Source organism: Scomber scombrus, chromosome 22 (assembly GCF_963691925.1).
Source record: "Scomber scombrus chromosome 22, fScoSco1.1, whole genome shotgun sequence".
NCBI classification, from domain to species: Eukaryota; Metazoa; Chordata; class Actinopteri; order Scombriformes; family Scombridae; genus Scomber; species Scomber scombrus.
In genome coordinates, this window is record NC_084991.1 from 17,972,107 (window position 1) to 17,986,899 (window position 14,793).

The 14,793-nt window shown below is 38.6% G+C and overlaps 2 protein-coding genes across 2 annotated transcripts; both read right to left on the reverse strand.

The window, feature by feature from the left end:
• Positions 1 to 573: 573 nt before the first annotated feature.
• cracr2ab (calcium release activated channel regulator 2Ab) lies at positions 574 to 9,644 on the reverse strand. The gene is made up of 17 exons (XM_062443923.1): positions 9,330 to 9,644; positions 7,860 to 7,971; positions 6,929 to 7,118; positions 6,620 to 6,766; positions 5,542 to 5,632; positions 5,353 to 5,448; positions 4,616 to 4,803; positions 4,404 to 4,475; positions 4,233 to 4,281; positions 4,056 to 4,138; positions 3,069 to 3,744; positions 2,817 to 2,955; positions 2,229 to 2,310; positions 2,009 to 2,123; positions 1,492 to 1,593; positions 1,194 to 1,270; positions 574 to 1,069 (listed from the first exon to the last, which is right to left on the reverse strand). Exons 1-17 carry the CDS (start codon positions 9,480 to 9,482, stop codon positions 982 to 984), a joined length of 2,460 nt encoding a protein of 819 aa, XP_062299907.1. The 5' UTR covers positions 9,483 to 9,644; the 3' UTR covers positions 574 to 981.
• A 1,479-nt stretch (positions 9,645 to 11,123) lies between these two features.
• Positions 11,124 to 14,250, reverse strand: ccdc59 (coiled-coil domain containing 59). Its single transcript, XM_062443897.1, has 4 exons — positions 14,045 to 14,250; positions 12,695 to 13,055; positions 12,058 to 12,166; positions 11,124 to 11,888 (listed from the first exon to the last, which is right to left on the reverse strand). Exons 1-4 carry the CDS (start codon positions 14,190 to 14,192, stop codon positions 11,724 to 11,726), a joined length of 783 nt encoding a protein of 260 aa, XP_062299881.1. The 5' UTR covers positions 14,193 to 14,250; the 3' UTR covers positions 11,124 to 11,723.
• Positions 14,251 to 14,793: the final 543 nt, after the last annotated feature.

A 14,793-nucleotide genomic window follows, 5' to 3' on the forward strand; every position in this document is an offset into this window, starting at 1 on the left:
GCATAGTCATAAGCAGTTTTTCCTTTAGTCATTAAGATTTATTATGCACTGTATGATTGTATAGAGTACAGTAAATAATTGTGTGGTTGTTTTTTAAAATTATTTTTTGCATGCATGTTTTTGCTTCAATGGTTTCAGAAAGGTGTGAAATGTAAATGTTTATTTCTTTGTTTAGTTCAGGATAATTCAGAACAACTGTATGTTGGTGCCACAGTAAAAACAGAATGCCTCAGAACAGGAACAAATACAGATGCAATATGTCATGTACCACTTTGTTTTGGAGATGAAAAAAAAAAAGAAAAGAAAAGAATATGAACAAAAAAAGAAAGAAAGATGAATATCATAATGAATAAATTGACAAAGACTTCAATAACAAAGATTGTAGTCAATTTTCTTTACATAAGTTTCATTGATAACATTTCATTTAATTTATTTCAGCTTCAGCATAATCATGAAATATGACTACATTAGCATACTGTATACTACACCATACAAGGAAATCTATATTCATCATTTTTCTTCTGGGTAAATGTTTTTTATTGATACTAATTATAATATAGAATATGTCTTTAGTTTAAATCATATACACAGTACCACTGTGATTCATCCACACAGCGTTATTTACAGGAAATGGTGGAGGACCGTTTTTGTTCTTAAGACAAGCTCTTCCTTTGAGTCTCATTGTCTAAACTTGACAGTAGTTTTCTTGTTCACTTGGGTGACACAATCCTTCATGTTGATGTGGACATGTTCTGCATTTCTGAGCTAAAATGAAAACTGCCTGTTAAAAGACACAGTTGCAATCTATGACAACATCTCTGTACTGTCACAGGAATAAAAAAAAAAGTCCAAGACAGATTTCACTGTTGTCTTTAAACTCTGCAAAGCCAATGTCCAAAAGTGATCCAGCACTAAACTGAGTATATGAATAGATATCCTAGATTTCCAAAGGTCTACTTTGTTTTGTCCATCAGTGTGTCTTCACTTGCAGCAGGCTTTCTTCTTTATGGGCTGAGCAGTGAGGGTGACTGTTGTGTCTCTCACCGTGTCCTCCTGCTCCATTAACACTCTGAGAAAAGACATACAGAGAAAATTGAGCATAACAGATTCATTTCCCTAAACACATTTTTAATTGGTCATCTACTTTCTGGATCGGTATGGTTTGTTCCTGGCAACTGTTATTTTACTCTTACCTGGCCAGATGTGTCAGAGACTCTGTCACATTCTTGCCTGTGTACGCACTGACCTCAAAGAACATCACTTTGTTTTCCTGTGCAAAATGTAAACAAAATGTCAAGTCAGGCACACTGATGGACAGGAACAGAAATGTCAGCAATTGCATCTATGTGTTGGGATCAAAACAGACTTTGAACATAAATAATTTCAACAGCATTATAGTCATTTTGAGTCCAACTTGCTTTTGAATGAAAGCACAAAGCAAAAAACAACAACATAAAAATCAATGATTCATGAGCTCTGAATTAAACTTACATAAGCCAGTTGCTCAGCCTCTTTGAACGTCACCTGCCTGTCTTCATTCATGTCCATTTTATTGCCCAGCAGGAGGATGGGGATCCCTTCTCCTGCAGCTTCCTTAAAAATATAAAGGACAGATTAATATTATTAAAAAGGTACTTCGCTGATTTAGCTTTGAATTACCATCATGTCTGGAGACGTACGAGACAGATTAAAAATTGTCAAAATTAAAGCAGCAGAGCCATCTTGACTTTTGTCTGTAGTATGGAAATGGAACTAAACAGCATGACTTAAGTTTTGAGTGAGAATTTAAATATATGGTTGATGTATGGATAATTAATGCTCAAAGTGTCAATAACAAATAACTATTTTAAGATTACAAATGAAAGATATACTGCTGAAAATACTGAAGATTATGATATAAAATAAAAACAAGGAGTCATTGATATGTTAATGAACAACTCCTGTATAAACCCCTACTCTACTCCAATAGAGCAATTGAAGAGGACTTTCTTTAGGTCAAAGGTCAAACCTGGACGTTGGTGAGCCAGGGTTGCACAGCCTTGAAGCTCTCCTCCACCGTGACATCATACATCACCACCACACCGTCTGCCTTGCGAAAGAACTGCTTGGTTATGCTGCGGTACCTGTGTCAATAGCAGGACCCGAATGTCAACATGTTGATCTACTATAAATGTATCAAAACAGCATTAAGACACTGCATGAACGCAAATTCAAATTGATACACTCACCTCTCTTGGCCAGCTGTGTCCCAAAGCTGCATGGCTACCTGTATATTTTCCAGTGTTAGTGTCTTGACATTGTAGTCAATTCCTGATGAAGACACAAAAATCAATATAATATACCCGGGATAAATTAGTAATTTCTTATTAGGGAATATTTTTTGTTTGGCTCATTTTTTTGAATGATACTATTTGTGGTTACATTCTCATATTTCATTTAGATTTGATTGCATTCATGAATTTTTAACCAATAACATAAAATGGCCACTAGGGGGTCTAACGATGTGTGATTCTTAATGTGCCTCATTTCAGAAGAAAAGGGGGGAACAAAGTGGAGATAACAAGGAGTAAGGCTTGGGAAAGATGAAAGCGAAGAGAAAGAATTCATCAGAAGTGACATAATCTGCAGTACAATGTGTGCCAGGCTGTGTGACTTCACAAGCTCTTTCATGTGATGCTAAGTCCCCCACCGATCTTCAGTGTTCGCATCCAAAAAACACACATGCACACATGCCATTTAAATTTGTTCAAAACAACTCCTGACACTTTACAGCTCGTACACACAATACAGGTTTATTACAATGTCTTTTTTCTCACCCACAGTAGCAGTGGTTGAAGGGTGGAAACGGCCCTCACAGAAGGAGCGTAGCAGGGATGTCTTCCCTACACTTGAGTTGCCGACAAGAACCACCTTAAACAGGCGGTCTGGAGCAAGCACTGCTCCTTCTTTTGCCTGCTGGTAAAAAAATAAAAGGTAGAGAGATTTTTCAGATCACATTCTTTAAATGAAATAGCACTTAAATTCAAACATATATATGTGACTTTAAAGCACCAAAGCCGTATATGTACATGCTGAGTCTCCTTCCCGACAGGTTGACCTCTCGGAGACAGGGGCGTCTTTTTTGCTTGGGTATAACGTGATTTCCTTGCCAGAGAAGTTTCTGCCAGCACAGGGATTTGACTGGGGGGTGGGGTGGCAGAGAGGTCTATTGCTGTGACAACACTAGATTCAATGTCACTCTGCGCTTCATCTTCCTCCTCCTCGTCTTCCTCCTCACTGAGCTGGTGCAGTAACAGTTGGGGCCCACCGTGGAGAAGGTGGGGCAGGTGGTCTTCTTCGATTGAGATGACTCGACGGAGGGGCCAACCATCTGGAGGGGCATCCAAGACCTCCTCCTCTACCTGAACCTTCCTTTCCATCTCCACTTTCTTTACTTTTTGTCGGTCTTTCCCCGCCACCCTCTTAGCGGTGACCATCTTGCCGGGTACCTTTTTAGACTTTGCCTTCACATCATGAGCTTTAAGTGGAGCAGGGTTGGCATAGCCGTTGGCTAAGCTGGGGTTCTTCTTTGCTGCAGGGGGCTGTTGACACAAAGGTGCACTAGGGGTGGTGGTGAGGGTGGTGGAGGCAGCAGTGGTGGAGTCATCCTCACTGCAGGAGGAGGAAGCAACAAACACGATTTGAAGGTGCTCTATAGGCAAGGCCTCCAGAGACTGGTAGGACCCGTCCACGAGCAGTGGGGCTCTTTGGAAAACAGAGGAGAAGCAGAGGATATAGTGGATCAATTCACTTGACTGCGATGAAAATCTGGAGGCCAAAGTAGTCAAATGTTTTGACACAAAATTGATTGATGGTGTGCCATCTGAATTTGTGTCATATGTAAACTGAAATGTTAATTTTGATTATTGTTAGTGTATTAAATCAAATATCCTCTGTTTCTCCTTGTTTTAACACATGATTTTTCACATTGTATAGAAAAGGAAATTCTTTGTAACAGGAAAGAATCTGAGAGGGTGATAAGTGTTAAAAGGGAATTAGGATGATAAATGAATCACCTTTTCGCCGGCTGGCTAGTGTCATCAAAAATGTTGGCGAGACCGGCTCTCTGCTTCTGCTTCTTTCTGAGTGAGGTTCGAGGCTTTTTTAAACAAAGGGGATGAGTTGAACAACTTTATGAGTTCAGGTAATGCCATGATAGTTGCTGCTGCAATGGAATTAAAATGTATACTCACCACACCACAGCATATGTCTCGCTCATCCTTTAAATGTTTGTTCATCTCTCTGGGAAACATTAAAAAGACAAATAACTGATAAATATGCTGTGGGAAAAATGCATTGAAAAGCAAGAGAAGCACCTGGGCCTTTGCTTATCTTTTTTTACCTATATAAAGGTACCTACGTACTTGAGAAGGTCAAGCTGTTTCATGAGACTTTGCTTTTCTCTCTGCAGTCCTTCAGTTACTCTGTACATTTCCCTGAAATAAGACAGAATGTGTCGATCCAAGTAGAAGTCAGTATGCTTGCTTTTAGTCTTGTAAATCTGACGTAGCGTTAAGGTTAGATTAAGTACGAGTACAGGCTAGGAATACCGAGATGAGGTATGAGGTATACCCACATCTCTTTCTCCTGGTTCAGCCGGGCGGCCTGCTCTTGCAGCATGGCCAGCTGGTCCTGGGCCAGCGACAGCTCCTGGCTGGTGCTCTCCAGAGCTCGGCACAGCTCGTCGTTGGTCATTTTTAGCTTGACGTTCTCCACGTGGCTCTCCTGCCTCTCACTGTTCAGCTCATGGCACTGGAGCTCTAACTGGAGGAGGAAAAAGTTCACAGGAATGAAAATGCATTAATGCTGGGTGAGTGTACTTACGCATAACTAGAGCAGGAAAGGAACCGTATGACTGCTGTTTAAATCCCCTCCCCACAGTACTTGTTAGGGGGAAAGGATTAATACAAGCAAACCACTTTCCTGTGGTAGCACACGTTCTGACTTTATGGACATGGTTTTTAAATTGAGTTCTTACTATTCCTTTTATTGTTTTTATTTATTATTACATTTGTGAATTATTATATTGTATTATAACTGTACAGCACTTTGGTCAAATGAGGTTTTTAATAATGCTTTACAAATAAATCTTGACTTGACATGACGTGGGCTTCTATTTTTTTGGTAATAATAGATCAAACTTTTTTTTAAAGTATTGTAATTTCTTACATGATGAATATGCATGAGCTGCATGAGGCCATTTCCTAATTAAAAGTCGCTGCAACAATTTCAAAGGGATGATTGATATCTAAATGTTATGTGAATGAATGTTGTTGGAATGACTCATGAAACATGTTTTACATATCTACTCACCCTTTTCTGCTTCTGGAAAATATGTTCCAGTTCTTTCTCCTTTGAAATTAACTGGTGCTCCAGGTCATGGCTTCGCACTTGAAGACGCTCAGAGTCCTTAAAGACCAGAAGAAGAAAAGTTTAATGGTCGCATGGTTAACTGAAGAAGAATTCACTGACTACATTCAAAGCCAGAGCTCAGACTTGTACCTTTAGTACCAGCCTGTCCTTTTCATTTTTGATCTGCGCCTCCATTTCTTCATATAGGTGACGGATCTCATTATCATGTGTTGCAGCCTTCCTGCAATCAAAAATACCAGCGATTAGGAATATTAAATATCATGAGGGAGGTGATGGCAAAGTGGTGAAAGACACACACTCTGACATAATATCGTTCTATCTAGGAACAGAAAGGCATTGTTGTCTAGGTTTAGCTTAAGGTTGTATTACTCTCTCTCTCTTTATCTGTAATTACATGTAAATACTCAAACACAAACACTGAGCTTCATTTTCAAAAGAATACTGAGTAGTATTTACATTCCCTCTGACAAGTGTTAAGACCCAAACAGCCAATTAGTGAAGTCTAGAGGAATAACAGGCACAGTACCATGCAGTGCCATATGCATGGTAGTAACACATAGGCACACAATATTCTGTATACATACACACCTGGAATTTGGTTTATGTTGAATGATGTTGCTCTGCCAATCACATGAGTACAGCTATTAAATATATATTGACCAAAATGTATGATCTCTCTGACTGCTTTTCATCTCCCCTCAGGCATAGCACTAATGGATTTACACATCAGCAGAAGGTGGTCAGACTGCAGACTGTGCCTCCAGATTAGTGGTCATTTGACATGGATAAAGTGGTTATTCTATAGAGAATTACAGGTAAATCCATGCAAACACTCACAGGCTGCATGCCCAGCATGAGGCAGTAATATATACACAAACTCACTGTTATGTCACCGATTCTTAAGGTGGTTAATGACAGAGAAGTGCTTTTACATGGTACATAAAGTACAGTATTTAAAGTGTCTAAGTGTGGGAAAAAATTGAGAAATGTAGCCTTTGTAACCCAGGACTGACACTTACTATTTCTGCTCTTAAGTACATTTCTTTAATCCCTGAATGCACTTTCTGCATTTTTTTTTCTATTCCTTCCCTCCTCCTTTATATATGTTAAATTTTCCTTCATTATTCACTCTCCCTTCCTTTTTTCCTCAGTTATTTCTTTTCATAACCTGTCTTTCTTATACAGTGTCAAAAGTGTGTCATTCCACCTTTGTAGGGCGCTCTCCATCTCCGTCTTCTCCCGGTGAGCTTCTTTGATCTGGTGTGTGACCCTGGCCAGGAACTCCTCAAAGTTGGTCAGGAGGTGAGGCTCATCTCGCCTGAGCTGGGCCCACAGAGTGCGCACCTCGCCTGGACTGGAAAAAAGGAAAATGATGAATACACAAAGAGGGAGATGAGTCAAATGAACCCACACCTGAGGCTTTCACTGGTCAAGTATAGATCATACTGGATCAGTCATGCAGCACGTACAGCCTATTTTCGTGCAAGCACGTAATGTTTGCAATTATTCCACTCACTCCTCAAACACATTGCCGGCCCCCAGGCTTTCCAGCAGCATGCAGAAGTGCCTTTCCTCCTCGTCCTCTCCTCCTGACAGCTTGGCTTCCCATTGGCTCTGGTAGAGAGCTTCCTTGGCCCTAAAGCCCGGGCCGGGGGATGGGTATTGGTCGTCAGTCACTGAGATTCTCCGGCCATGAAGGAATTGACCTGAGATACACCCGCATGGGTCAATGTTTCATGATCATTTGGAAATTATTTTAAATTGAATGTAATTTTCCAAAACATATCATGCCATCATATATCAAGCTGATCCAGCTGCTAAAAACAATGCAGGCATGCACACTAAAGATACAAATCTAATTTTAAAGGCTGAACAACATTGTCTTTGTTGTGTCAGCTGACTTCAAGAAACACAGGATTTTAAAGTTGCTATATAACTTTTGGAAGAATTAATAACATATTCTTCTTATCTTCAAATAAAATACTGAATTCAGAAGCAATAAAACACACTGATGCTTTCATTACACTACACTGAGGGGTGTTGCTTTTACAGCCTTTTGTCTGGTATGACCAATAGATTATATTGGCTAATAAGATTTAACGGTTGCCAACATTAGATTATGTGTAACTGACATTTCTGAGTCAGTTCTTTGACTTTGTGACTCTTCTCTATTTGTGTTAATGTTAAACTACATTTCATTATTCGTCATTAGCCCATACTTTTTAACTTGTGCCCATAGTGGCCTCTGTTCAGCCAAAGTTAGTGTTTAGAAAACAAATAAAATGGCATAACATTCATACTATTTTGCATGAGAAGGACTATCATAATTAAAGTGCACCCTTACTTTGTGTTAAAGATCTTCTTACAATCAACTATATAATTTATTTCAGGTTTGATAGACAGACTGCTGGTTAAACTTTTGAGGCGTGTGACAGCAGGGAACCTACTGAATCCAGAGGAGAATGCCTCCAGTGTTAGGTAACCAGTGTGTTGTGTATCCAGAGAGTCAAACACATCCTCCAGCTCCTCTGCAGACAGAGGCAGCTCTCTGTGAAGCCTCTGCCAGGAACAAAACATAAACAGAGACAACTTTTAACTCTGCTGTACAGAGATGAACAGCACAGGACCAAACAGTCACAATCTGGTTAGCAATTTCTTTTACAACACTCTAACTTGTTTCTAAAAAAAAATTAATGTCATAAAAAATGCTGAGCTCAAGCATACTTTGCAAACACAAAGGGATTGTTATTTTTGTCAGTTTCTTGGAAACAGCACAAACAACAGCAGCAAAAGGAATGATGCTCAAAAGAGTCTCCTCCTAATTAACTAACAACAAAACTGGGACTTTGTTAACGCTTTGAAGAGGGCTGTGTGTATTGTTCCTGTCTGGTTTCCTTCATTTCAGCCAGTGAAATGATGTGTGCACATGAGCCAGCTGAACCTATATTCATAAACATTTCCATCAATGGTGCTACTTCAACGGAGTGTTGAGTGGGAGAAGTGCTTCTTTCACAAAGGTGATATAACACTAGGAGAAAAAAAAGAACAAAAACCCGTCAACCATGACACTAAGTGTTCCCCTCTTGTCGTTCACTGTCATTACAGCACCGCAGGACACTAAATTATGCATTATTATTATTATGCAAATGATGTAAAAGCCTGTCATCTTGACCCTTTATTCTTCTTGGTGGAGGCTTAATGCATTTGCAGAATATCCATGTATTTTAAGATAGAAAGAGACATTTAGGTATGAGTGCATCTAAGGAAAACAAAGCTCACTGAATGGTTTTCATGCTTTAAATGATGTGGAGCTGAAACAAGTAGCCAACATTAGATTAGAATATAAATATATATAAATATATATTAACTGATTAGTCAATATGACAGAAAATTCAACAGCTGTAAAATTTCAATTATCAAAACAATTATTTTTTTTAACAAAACGTGCCAAAAATTGCTGGTTCCAGCCCCTCAAATGTGAAGAATTTCTACTTTCTTGGTCTTATAAGATAGTAACAAAAAAGAAAAACTAGGACAGCACTCCAAATTGACTAATTAAAAAGTCAATTTGGAGTGCTGTCCTAGTTTTTCTTTTTCATTATTAACTACTTTAAAGATCCAGCACCCAACTTCTCATGGCATTATTGTGAGTTGAGAGTGTTGTTTAGTATTTTGGGCATTTTTCACAATTTTCTGACATTTTACAGACCAAACTGTGAATTGATTAACTGGCAAACTATTCAGCAGTCAATTTATCACTATATTACTCCTGATAAAACAGTGCAGCTTTGAGCTCCAATAGTGTGCAGACTTGCCACTCCATTCCCTCTCACACTAAAACACACTTAAACCCCCCACCCCATCCCACCCCACCCCACCCCTCCCACACACACACACACAGTGCATCCTTCTCTAACCCTCATGTCGGTACGGGTGATGAAGCCTTTTCCCTCCACATCACATGTCTGGAAGAACTCTCTCGTCTTGTCCAGCAGGGCAATGTGACCCCAGTCTGAGCTCCTCTGTCCTGGGTTCAGTCCAAAGCCATTCACCTTGCCCGCCTCCTCCATGTCTGGAACTCTTTCAAAGGTACTTCAGCAGCGTAGTGTGCCAGTATCATGTACTTCAATGGCAGTGTGGAGCAGAATCAGACATGAGGCCTCCTCACTGGCCCTGTATCAATTGCTCTGGGGCCCTCATAGTCACCATGACGACAGAGACAGGAAGTAGCATCAGACGATGAGATCACTGATCAATTAGTGGCTTATAAGCATTCTCAAAACTGGCTGCAGGCTCCTATGAGACAGAGAGAAATAGCACAAATACAATGATCAACCTTAATACTCTTTACAAAGGCTTTGGGGAGGTGATGTTTTTGAGAGAGCTAAAGGAAAATTCCTGGTTACACAACTGATCAGAACATTAATGCAACAGTGTTGCAGCTATACAGTACTTCCCTTTCAGCCAGGAACAAGCAATTCACAAAGGTATGTAAACACAGTGTAAAGGATTATCTTAATACCCAGCCATACAGAACACATGACAGCGTAATTCCTGCAAGATTGTAGGAGCCATTACCAAAAAACAGAGTCACAGATGAATTCAAGATTGTAATGTATCATTCTGCACTCTCACAGCGCAAAGGCTTTTCTGTTTGCATTATGGCTTAAACAAGATTTTGAAGTGCAGTTTTGTTTGCTCTGTTAAGAGCTGGAGTGCAGTTTGTCTTGTCAGAGATTCTAAATATGCAGCAAATGTCAAGTACAATATGAGAGGCAGATTTCGAAGCCAACTAACCTCTTAATTGTTTGTTTCAGTGGTTAGTAAGACATTTGGTAGCAGCTTTGTAGCAAACCAAACTCAATGTTTAAACACTGAAAATTCGACATTAAATATATTAAACTTCTCTGTCTTTAAATAAAAAAACCCCCATTATTTTACCCTCTGCAGTTTAGATTAGATATTAAGTATAACAGATAAGAAACGTTTTGAGCCTCTCTTTACAACAAACATAAAGTTTCTGCTCCCAACCAAAACACTCACCATCACCAGATACACATCTTTTACATTCTTTGCAGTGAACAACTTGGTCCCTTAAATAAACAGGAAACAGAGGAAAGCTCTTACCTTTTTTTATAAATTGTACCGACAAGAAACTGACGCCTTTTTTCACTCTTAGTATCAACAGAGCAGTGACCGTGCGCTGTGTTTAGGAAGTCTTGCCTCACAGATGAACGTTAGAAAAGTCATTCTGAAACCATGTGATGTCATGAGGAAGCGGCCTGAGGCTTTTCAGGCTGCGTCCACACGCTGCTCCCACAGTGAGAGAGAGGACTGCTGCAGTGAACTCTCTATGTGTGAGCTACACGTATGCAACATGTTTACATCGTCAGTAACTATGACGACATCAGATTCGTGACCACTAGTGTGTTGAATATTAATGGTGCGATTAACTGATTGAGTTTTATCAGGAATTTAAAAAAGGCATAAAAAGTGGCTGCGTGCATCTGAGCATGATCAAAGTTATCAGAAAATTACAGATTTTTGGAATTTTAAGTTGTTAATAAAAAACAAAAATAACTGATTTACTGATCACTGAATATTATTCCCTGTTGGACAAATAGGATTTGTTGCCCATTTTAACACAACACTCACTTGTTCACATAATACATTTATTAGTTTACAAAAAATGACTCATTGTATTACATGTTTCTCCATCTCTTCATATCTTACAATGCCATCTTGTGGTCTGACATTAAAATTGGCCGTAGCATTAAATTTGCTGGAACATATACTGCAAAATCACATTATGAAAGTAAAATCAGTGAACAAATGTAACGACCACAAGCTTGTTAAGCCCAGAGGCAAACTGGTCAATGATTGCCATTCAGTTATTGATAGCAAAGTAAAATATATACAAGTTCCACTCTACTTATTCCCCAGTATCAGCTCTGATTTAAAAGACCAGTGTGTAAAATTTAGGGGGATCTGTTAGCAGAAATGGAATATAATATTCAGAAGTATGTTTTCATTAGTCTATAAACACCTGAAAATAAGAATTACTGTGTTTTCATTACCTTAGAACGAGCCCTTTATATCTAAATGGAGAACGTGTCATCTTCCACAGAGCCCACCATGTTGCACCACCATGTTTCTACAGTAGCCCAGAACAGACAAACCAATACTGGCTCTAGAGAGGGCCATACAGTAGGTTCTCGTCCACACTTGAAGGGCAAGGGGTTATCAGTTGGTTTCAATCTGCAACCTCGTTGCTAGATGCCACTAAATCCTACACACTGTTCCTTAAAGAGTCATTTATCAGTTCTCTGGATCTTCTGAAGCAAATACTCCATCTGAAGGTTCAGATTTGGCTGTCCTTTTTTGGTCTTTTTGCTCAGCATCTGAAAAGTGTCCATCTTTTTCTGTTTGTACTTTTCAATAGCTTCATCTCTCTGCTGCTTGTTCTTCAGGAAGTCCTGGAATTTAAAAAAAAAGAAAACAAGAAGAAAAACCACTTGTCAGCAGGAGGTAGGACTGGAATTTGACTTCAAATAACATGAAATAGAATTTCTGATAAAAGCAAATAAGTTCTTGTTCTTCCCCAAGTGTAATAATTAATAATAAATGATAGAGAGAACATGTCACCTCCTTCTTCTGTTTTCGCTTTTCTTGTGTGTTCTCAAATTCCTCTTTTGTCTTCTGGTAGGACGTCTTCTTCAGCATTTTTTTCTTCATGCGGTTGCTCATCGGAAGACTGGAAGGAAACATTATAGAGGCAGAATTATTATGCATTTCCCAACCTGTAATAATAAGACGATCTTCAGATTTCTACTTAAACTGAAGAATTTCTGAGGTTGTCTGTAGCTTGAAAACCTCTTTAGGGTTTTTGAGACCTTAGGACTCAGAGAATTACAGAAATACATTGTCATTAAGCTAAAATAAAGGAAAATAAAGATGATTTGTGAAAGAGTTTACTATTCAAACTTTGAAGGTTTTCTTACCCACAAAACCAATGATGAGCATCTATCTAACCCATGATAAGTAACAATGAAATAAATATGATTTTTGTCAATAGAAATGAGTAAGCTTGAACAATTCTGAAATCTGTCAGCAATATTCATTTGACAAATGGAAACTCTGTATTAATAATGTATTAGTTTTAGGCTGTAATTTGCACTTACAATTTCATGAATAACCGGTCATACCAGGTGAGAGAAATGTACTGGAAAATAAGGTTTTTTTTTTAATGCTTTTGATCTTCATGTCCAAAAATATTTCCTACCTTTCTTTGTCTCCTGCTCTTGTTGGCTCAAGGTTTCCAGAAACAGAATCCGTCTGCTCAGATCCACTGTTAACGTTTGACTCTGGATCAGCAGCTTCAGTCCGTTGTGTGGGTGCATCACTTTCAGGTGTTTCTTCTTCCTTCTCCTGCTTTTTCATTCTCAGTTTACTTCTGTTCACTCTGTTTGTCCAGGCCTCGTTCTTCAGTTTCTCTGCCTCGGCCATGTACAGATGTTTGAGGTGTTCAGGGTACTCCTCCTTGTACAGCGACGTGGACTCAGGGTTCTTCTTTCTCTCTTTCCGCAGCAGCTTGTTGTACTCATGTCTGACTCTCTCTTTCCTCTTAATAGCAAACCCTTGACCTGGAAAGTGGAGAGAAAAAGATCAAATATTAAGTTTATTCTTCATTCAAATACAGTTTGTTGTATGCCGAATTTACAAGTAGACTTAGATATCACTTTTAATGAACTTAAAAATGTTTATTCATTTGTCATGTGTTAAGTTACAAGGCTACTGGACTGATATTGTAAAATAATTGTTGGTTATATTTGGCGTCCCAATACAGTTTAATCCGATGTGCCTCCTGCTTGGTTTCCCGGATGTTAACATTATAAATGCAAAACACAAAAAGATACTATTTAACTTGTTGACTTTTGCTGCCAGGAAGCACATTTTGCTCTTTTGGACTAAGGATGCTGCTCCAACAAAAAAGTCATGGCACAATATTATCATGGAGTATATTCCCAGTGAATACATCTCCTGCTTTCTGCACTCCACAGTGGACTCTTTTTATAAAGTCTGGGACCCTTACTTAAAATATATTGGATCTACACTGTCATCTTCCTTGCTACAAGGATTTCCAAAATTGTCTTAAACTGAACTTGCGCCTTCTTTGTTGAACTTTGGCCCCTGGAAAGCTTTGTAACTTTGTTTTATATGTGTGTCTAAATGTGTTGATGGAGCTGGATTTGATACTACTGTCATTTATTGTAGGTATCTATTTCCATATTTATTTTCTCTGTCATTACCATCTAGTCTTTGTATCTGCCATGTGATGTCTGAGCTGTTTTTGTTCCCTGTTATATAAAGGGGGGGGGGGGGGGGAAAGATATTTAAACTAAATAAATAAATAAATGAATGAATGTTTAAGCTTGTTTTAACGTTTGACACATAGAAACTCCAGATGAAATGATGAGATTTCTTAATTGAGTTTGGCATCAAGTTTAACTGGAAAGAATAAACTATAAATGTGTAAATACTGGCTCTCTTTCTATGTAAATGCAGCAAACCTCCCATCAAGTATCATATTACTCTAACTGTACTTTAACATGATAGCTGTTAGCTGTCATACCTTCTTTAACACTGCCCTCAAATACTTTGTTGTCCGGAGTCCATTTCCTTTTCTTATTCACACCAGCAGCGATATTTTTTGATTTCTTCCAGTTTCCGTCTTTGCGTGCAAACTTATTATTCTTCGTTTTCTGGTCTGTCGGAGCCATTTCACTGAGTTATACGCTAGGAAAGTGAAATGTTTACAACTCTAACGTGGGTTCAGGCTGCGTGCCTTTTCAGTGCAGTCGCGGACAAGATGACGCACGTGCGTATCAGGCAGACGGGATTAATCGAGCGCAGAGTGTCCGATATATAAACGTGATATTTCATCACTCACAGCTCTTTTGACACAGTCTATGTTTTCACACAAGGGCATTTTTACGAACATTTTACCAGAGTGTGCAAGAAAAAAAAAGTGCAGCACTTGGGTACAACCTAAATGCCTCCCCTTGGATTTTCACTGGCACCCCTTCATTAATAACATTTTTCTTAAAAACCTTTTATTTATGTTACACTTTACAAAAACAAGTTTACAACGTGCTTCACAGGCATAAAACAGAAAATACACAGTGCCATTAGAAATTAAAATAAGTTCAATGCAATCAAGAAATGTAAAGACATTTAATAAATATCTTAATACTAAATAAATTAACAAAACATAACAAACAAAAGGAAAAAACATTATTATAAGCCATATATAAAAGAGTCTTTAAAAAACATCTTGGATGTTTATTTTTATGTAACTATCAAAATCTTGCAATTATACAT